General features: G+C 40.7%; 1 protein-coding gene across 1 annotated transcript in view; it reads left to right on the top strand.

Moving 5' to 3' along the window:
* The window catches only part of HOMER1 (homer homolog 1 (Drosophila)), a 106372-nt gene extending 103566 nt beyond the window's left edge, over positions 1-2806 (top strand). Inside the window, exon 9 of the mRNA XM_009884293.1 lies at positions 1842-2806. Within this exon, the coding sequence (XP_009882595.1) occupies positions 1842-2030 (189 nt within the window). The 3' untranslated portion in view covers positions 2031-2806. The remainder of the gene's footprint in view (positions 1-1841) is intronic.
* The last annotated feature ends 5369 nt before the right edge of the window (positions 2807-8175 follow it).

Consider the following 8175-nt stretch of genomic DNA (forward strand, 5'->3'; position numbering starts at 1 on the left):
GCGTGCCCATTTCAGGCATTGGAACACGTTACGCAGGGCAGTGGTGGAGTCCCCATCCCTGGAGGTAATTAAGGGTCATGTAGGTACAGTGCGCAGGGACATAGTTTAGCGGTGGGTTTGTCAGTGTTAGGTTAATGATTGGACTAGATGATCTGACAGGTCTTTTCCAATCTAGGAGATTCTGTGATTTACAAACAAGAAGTAAGGGAGGTATTCCAGTTCAGCTTGGACACCACCCTTGGCTGCACAAGCAGCCACAATTATGAGGAGATGAGGTTCCCGAGGCTCAGCCTTCACCACCTGCACCACTGCTGGGCGTCCCAGAGCTCTCCCCAGCTGGGGAGGCTGGGAGCCCACGCTGAGCACTGGCCACATCACCCCATCCCCTCCTCTGGCTGGGGATGCAGCGGCCCATCGACGCTGCCATGAGTCCCCTCACGGGTAGAAGCATCTCTTGGGCCATGGACTTTGACACAAGTCTACTGTTTTATACCTGTTACTAGTGACTGCCCAAATACATATTCTCTGTGGGTCAGGTTGTTTCTTATGGTTAGCTGGGGTCTCTCTCATGAAGAAACATAACAAAACCAGTGGGGGAGTGGAAGGGCAGAACGAGGAGTCGCTCCCGCTGGGTGCAGTGACTGCAGCCGAAGCACCATCCTGGTGGCTGCTGTTGTAAAAACTCAGAGCAGGCCCACTAAGGGTTTGTCACGGAAAGCCACTGTAAAGGGAAGAGGTGTTGACAAAATGTTAATGTGTGTAAATATGAATTCCCGATGCGTTTTTCTGGAGAACGGCCGCCCAGGGTGTGTGGTGTGCTAAACGCACTGGCCCAGCACTGCCTTTGAAAATGTGTTTCATACCTGAAATTACAAAATTTACCATGACTTTACGAGACGTGCAAGAAGTAACAGTATGCTGTCCCAGACCCACGTGGCTGCTGCTGAATTTGGCAGAATAGAGGGCATGCGGGTGCCACGAAGCCGAGCGGCCGTGACCTCCCTGCCCAGCCGGCGCTGTGGGGGCTCCCCGCAGGCTGGCCCCGGGGGGCTTCTCTTCCACCTGACCAAGAGCCGAGGTTGCCCAGGGTCAGATCCCCCTCAGCTGCGTGCAACGTGCCGCCGCTTCATCTTTCCACCCGCCGTATGGGAACAGGTTGTCCGTACGGCACTGTGCCTGCTCCCACAGCTGGCCAGCTGTGGGGCTTGCAGGTGGGTGCCCCGGGGCACCGAGCAGTGAGGCAAGACGTCCAGCTTGCACTTGCTGGTTTAAATTTGTTACAGTCAATGATGTCACCTTGACATCAGTCTCGCTAGTTTATGTTTCTGTCTTAATTTTCCGGGTGAAGAAGCCTATAATGTGGTGTAGGAGTGAGGCGGTACTCCTCCATCCATAATAGCAGTATTCTGGATGAGTTTCTGTATGAGACCACTTAGTGGGGACTATGTCCTTGAGCAATTCATGTAGTCTAAATTAGGGAACACTTGAACTTAGGTAAACCTTTGAGAAGCTGTTTTCAGTCGGTGGCACATTTCTGAATGATAGAAGCAATAACTTACCTGAATAAGTATATCACATCTGTTGTTGACTGACTAAATTTTATCCCTCTCCAAAAGTTTTTGTCCTTCAGATGCATTGCTGAAAAAAAAATGGAGGAAGTGGTAGTACATACACAATCGTAACAACAGTTTGGGTTCTGGTTTTGGCTTAGTGGAAACTGTAAAGGGTCACAAATTGTTTTGGAAGCCTGTTGACAAAAATAGCACACGAATACCAGCAGGAGGTTAGACTGCTTTCTGTTTGCAGACCACACATTAACATGTTATGTATTTTCTCTGAAGGAAGTAGAAATTCGAAACAAAGACCTGGAAGGCCAGCTGTCTGATCTAGAGCAACGTGTGGAGAAAAGTCAGAATGAGCAAGAAGCTTTTCGCAATAACTTGAAGACACTTTTAGAAATTCTTGATGGAAAAATACTTGAACTAACAGATTTACGCAATAACTTGGCCAAGCTAATAGATTGCAGCTAAAGAAAATGGGATTTCAGTGTCAATCTGCTTAAAGATGCACTGTCTCTCTTCATAGGACTGTGTTGGGCTCTGCATCAAAGTTGCACAAAATTAGGAAATGCTCCTCTGAGAGGGCTTGTTTTAAATTTGAGTCATATTTCAATGTAAAATTTAGAACTCAGCTTGTAGCTAGTTGAAGAAAAAAACAACAAACAAAAAAACTTGAATTACAAATTACCTCCTTGTACATTATTGGCCATAGATAACTTGAAAGATATTAACAGTAATTGAATGCAATCCTTTTCTAATTATCAGTGATGGAGGAATTAGCAGTGTCCCACGTCACATCCCCTTTTTGTGATAGATACAATATAGGTTATCTGCTGTTTTATTTATTTAAGATATTTAATTGCTCTGTTTTGTGCAAGAACTTAGTGATGACAGCCCTGTATTTTGTTGTTCTTAATAATTTCTCAGGATACTTTGCACTGTGGAGAAGCAGTGCCATTACCAATTTATTCTTGCCAGGAGTGAGAGAGTTGCATCTTTAATTGAAACAAGGTTACTATAACTGCTTGTATAAAGTTCTTCCTTTTGGGGTTTTTTCGGTTGGTTGGTTGGTTGTTTTTTTGTTTTTTTTATATATATATATATCTAATGGAAGATACCGTATTTCTTTATGGAGCTTACTCTGGTGTTCTACAATATTGTCCAATGTAAGGTTTACTTTTTCATATGAATTCCATGTAATTACAGTGAGATACTATCTTCCACTTACTATATTTTGAAGCCAACCAATGATGGAAGGTGAGTCCCCCAGGAAAAAGAAAAAAAAAAAAAAAAAACGGGCAGAAACCCCCTGAGAATTTTAAATGTAAAATTTGACATGCACAGATAACAAGGAATAGCCAGTCATTTGTTTTCTGGCCTTGATACATATATTGAATATGTATGTTCAATTAACTGTTAACCTGTTCTGCAGGAGACTTTTTCAGAATGTCACACGAATTTCAGGTTTTGTGAATAATGGCTTATGGGGAGCACTGTTTTATTAGAGATTGCATTAAGGGCATAGAGCTATTGCAAGAGATTACTCGTACACTGAACTTGTCCAGCCAAGAAAGCTGTTTCTAGAAGCTTTGTTGTCATAACAAATTGAAATGGAGACATGTTTACTCTTTTATGGGTCTTCATATCACATCTTTATTGAAACTACACCAGGCAATATTCTGAACTGTTAACTAAATGTTTAAAAACAGGAAATTGAATTCAATTATCCTCAGTGAGCAGGTTTTAAAGTTGTTTTGATGTAATTTTAACAGACTTTTGGCAAACACACATTTCTTTATATAATAGATTTATTTAAAAAAAAAAGAAACCTCTTTGAAAGGTAAGCCAAGTGTCATGTGTGTCTTGCATCAAAGTACATTCTTGCCATAAATTGCTTGTAATGTTGAAGAGGGCTTTTTTAAAAATGTATGAATGAGTGTTAGGCTTCGGTGTCAAAAGATGCACGGACCTTTGTTTGCTCCCCAAATTAATTTGAATGTTAAACATGAAATCTAGCTGCTTATTAAATTTGTACAACACAATTTTCTCCACTTAGAGACTGCTATTCAAAACTAGAAAAGATAAGTTTGTTTTTATGTGTGTACTCTGTGTATATACCATATAATACACACAGGTTCTCATTTATATCAGAAATACATGCTTTATTTCTAAAATACTGTTTTTTTTGTTTACCAGTGATTTATCAGGTCTCCCCTGACTAGTCAGGAAAATGGTTTAGGTCAAATGCTAAACCGTGATGTATTATACTGTATGTAATGTACACAATGTTTAAGTTTCCTCCATATTTTTAGGGTATTTTCTCACCTATTTTATTTATTGAAGGGATGGGGGGAGCTTGTTTCAGCGTGCTGCTGGTTGAAAACTTTGTGGTGAGCTACATGTTTTTCGTTCGGTGGATTTTAGACGGTGGTGTGTATATCTTCATCAGGTCCAGATGAGCAGATACAACTACTTTTTAATTTACCTGGGGATGTTTGGGCCTGATTCTCCTGTCACTTGAGCTGCTGTAAAACAGATGTGTCCTTGATTTTATGTCAGCAACATTCAGTTGGCATAGCATCTGTAGAAGTACAAGGAGAATCTGGCCCGTTAATGCTCAGTGGACATAATAAGGATGAAGAAAGAATAAAAACACAGAAAGTTGATGGTGGAATAAATGTAATATTATTTTTAATGATATTATTATTGACATTTTTAAAGATATGATGTCATTTACATGTGGGAAAATAGTGGACAGAAATATTTCCACTTAAATTTTGTGAATATGTGTGGTACATGAGTATTTCTATGTATACGTACACACACATATGTATATACAGAACATGGAACAATTTAGATGTGCACATTTTTAATATTTTCCTATTGAAATTAAATTTAAAATTGGAAATTGATATTTGAGAATTTCTTTTCTCATAGAGTAGATACGCTTCATTTCTTTTTTTTTTAAATAATACGATTTCTGAGGGCTGCACCTTTGAATTCCCAGATAGTTGCCAAACATAAATATGGGATAAGGTGGATATACGTGCACATATAAATAAAATCCTATTGCTACGACTATTTTAATGTTTACGTACAGTAGGTGAGTGTTTAGAAATTGTGACCTAAAGTTCATACTTAGGTGGCTATACCTACTGTAGCCTCTCCACTTCTGTTTTAAGATAAAAGTTTGCCTGTTTGTTTGAAACATTACTTTCCCAGAGACAGGTATTATACATTGTGTCTGTCTTTGATGAAACTATAGGAATATGGATATGAGAAAATGTTGTTGAGTACTATAGCCTGAATATATGACCACGAACTTGCACTGGAGGGGAAAGCAGTCACATCGCATATAACTTGTTATGTGGCAACTACGGTCTTGTAAAAAGAAAAAAGCATAAAGAATTACCAAAAAACCTAACAGAAATACCCAACAAAAAAAGAAAAAAAAAAGAAAAATAAAAAATACATTTTTTTATTTTGAAATACACTTGCTGTTCTCTGGAGAATGTACTCTTACTCTTTTCTTTTTTTTTCTTAAATCTTTTTCAAGTATGTGCAAGTGATAGCAGCAGCTACCTTAATCTTTCAGGTGCTACTGGATTTTGCATTAGCGTGTTATGTTGTGAAATCCTGACTTTGACATAAAAGATTTTTGTAAGTATATCCCCGTCTGCATAGTTAGTTTTTGGAGTGTCTTGTTCATAATCCATATGCCTCAATGATCCAGAAATTGCATTTTTCTATGGGGATGAAGTAAAACATGTGAATTATTCTGCCTGTTACAGACTGGGAATTCCTTTTCCTGGCAAGTATATCCAGGAAAGAGGAGAACAAAATGAACTGATAATGGAGAAATGCTGTTATAAGGTCTCTAAGAAAATACATTTTCAGGTAAAATATAAATAAATAAAGGGCTAAACCAGATGGAACACAAATAAGTATCGTTTAATGCTGACGGTGGCATTCCCAGGACAATTCCTTTAAAGAAAACCCTGCAAGAATGAACAATGCGTCAATTAAAGAGTAATATTTTGGGATGTGTCTTTTCAGTTGTCAGTTGTGAGAAGTTTCTGATTTCTGGTCATTTTTCTACCAGTTGGGGATTAACTTTAGGTTTACCATCAATAAGAGGGTAAACCTCAATTTGTTCTAACATATTTTGTATTCTGTACTGAAGTGGCTACTGAACAGCGCTCTGTGAACACTGCATTCAAAAATAAAAACCTTTTTTGGAAATACCACCTGGAGAGAGGAATGGAAAACTGTTGCAGACCTTAATTCTCTGCAGAACTGTGGATGTCAGTAAAATCACTTAATTTGGCTGATTCCAGAAATCTTGGATCTTGAGGCCAAAGATAAATCTGATTAGAGATTAGGTCTGGATGTCAAAAGACAATTAAAAAAAAAAAAGGACCTTCAAGAAACCCCATCCAACAAGCGTAGTTCAGTCTCAGTAACTGGACATGCCAGCTAAGTGCACAGCTATACACTGATTTTTTTCAGGAAATGGACCTGACTCTGCAAAGCAATGTTCTAATTGTCTTGTTTACATTTTCTTAGTAATGCTGCATATATGCACTACCTCTGAATGGTGCTAAGCAGAGAACATATCACGGAATAACAGATACTTTTTAAAACCTCTATTTTTTGCTCAGTAGCATTAGTTCCTTGTTTTACTCCATTTACTTCAGAAAAGTAGGATTAATTTTCCCCATTATGTTAAATGTTTGGGAACAATGAACAGAGTTTTGTGTTAGATCCTGGAGTCAGTTCAGCTTGTGTCCACTCTTGCGGCCGTGCACCGCAGCCAGAAAGCCGGTGCAGCTGTTTATATCACAATACTCGCATTACCTCTAGACACTGTCGATAGAAGTGGGTTTTCACACCGTATGGGGTCTCGTAGCTTGCCCACCGCAACCTCTCAGGGACCTGTAGCTGCCAGTATTGCCTCTGCACTGCTGGCAGCTCATCCTAGGACCAAAGAAACACGAGCGTAATTTATACCCGCTTTCTCCCTCATTGCCGGGTCTTGCACAAGCAAAGCTCAGCTGCAACAACACATCTGGCAGTTTGTGTCATTCTCAGATACAGGCATGGGAAGGAGGAGTCACCATCAGAGACATTTTAGATTTGGGGTTGGGGGACACAAAGAGTTGACAAAAAGATTGCCTTCCATGGAACCGGTCGCTGTAAAATGGGCGAGAGTGGTTTGCACAGCAAAGGACAGACCACCTGAACTGCCGGCAGCGACAAAAGGCTCATTAGAAAGGATCTCACTTTCCTTAGGTACTCCCATCACGCTAATACTGAGCACACCTGGCTTGCCCCAAAGCTCTGCCCTGACTGCTACAGGCTTCTCAAGGTCAGCGTCAGGTGTGTGTTCCATGAACACAGCCAAAGTTCTGGCTGCCTGCAAACCCCGTGTCCTTCCAGTCTTTTATCTTCACAACTCTAGAGGTTTGGTGTCGGTATTAGTCATTGGTAGTGGTTGACAACACTCCCTATTTTTTCTGACATCAGTTCCTATCACCTGTGGTGTTTGTGTAACAAAGTTTTGAGCTGGATTTTGGGGATTTTCTTATTTTTCTTTTAACTTTGAAGTAGTTTCAGACCTTGTCTGTTCCTGCTCTGGGGGTTCTCGTCTGCTCTCATCCAAGTCTCATCTAGCAGCATTGGATCCGGCAGTGTGTCAGACGCTTTTGCTTCCACTAGATCCAGAATAGCAACCTAGAAGTTTTCTTGGAAGACAACATGCTTTTCTGTGACTGTGGCAATTCTTGAAGAGGAAGAATTTTTTTCCCAGTAGATCAAGGAGGAGGCAGAGCCCAGGACCTTCACAAACAATATGTGCATCCAGGTGCTAAGGGGACAGGAAAAGCTGCACTGACGAGGTATGTTTAAGTATAATCTGCATTTATGGGTTTCCCCATTTTGAGATAAATACGGTCATGCAGATATATGCAAGCCTAAGATTTTCTGAGAGGGAACAAGGCTTTTGAAATTCTCGGAGTCTGGATTGTATTTTGTTAAATGATGACAGGAATTTTCTCTAAACAAAACAGGAATGGGAAGCAAAATGATCTGGTACTTCCCGGCAAGAGAGACATCGCAGCCCTTACCTGTGGATGGAAATGTAAAAATTAAGTCTACTTTCTCTGCATCTGAATATACTGTTATTTTTATAGCTCCAGCAGTGTTGTTTCTCAGGAATCTGCAGCAATGGGAACTAGAAATCTATCAGTGGAAGGCACAGCTCTCTCTTTGACTTTCACTTAGTGAGAGGAGACTGGGTAGTGATGTTCAGTTGAGCGACTCAGGTAGTATCTAGTGTGAGCATCCTGCGCCAAGTCCCTACCGCTCAGCGTCACGGCTGCACCCGGCTAGCTGTGTGGAAGGTAGCCCAAATGTGACTGTGCCCTTGCTACACTCCCTCTCCGTCCCAGAAGCAACCCCGGAGGGTTTGCTGTCCTTTGTTCAGAAGCTGGTGGTTGGAACTGTAGCCCCGTCATTACCAGTTGAGCCCTTTTGCTCCAGAGCATTCTGCACATTTGGATATTTGCTTGCAGGGGCAGAAAACAGAGAGGAAGTTTCATTCTGCAGATCTGAAAGA

The sequence above is a fragment of the Charadrius vociferus genome, unplaced genomic scaffold, assembly GCF_000708025.1.
Source record: "Charadrius vociferus isolate BGI_N301 unplaced genomic scaffold, ASM70802v2 scaffold183, whole genome shotgun sequence".
NCBI lineage: Eukaryota > Metazoa > Chordata > Aves > Charadriiformes > Charadriidae > Charadrius > Charadrius vociferus.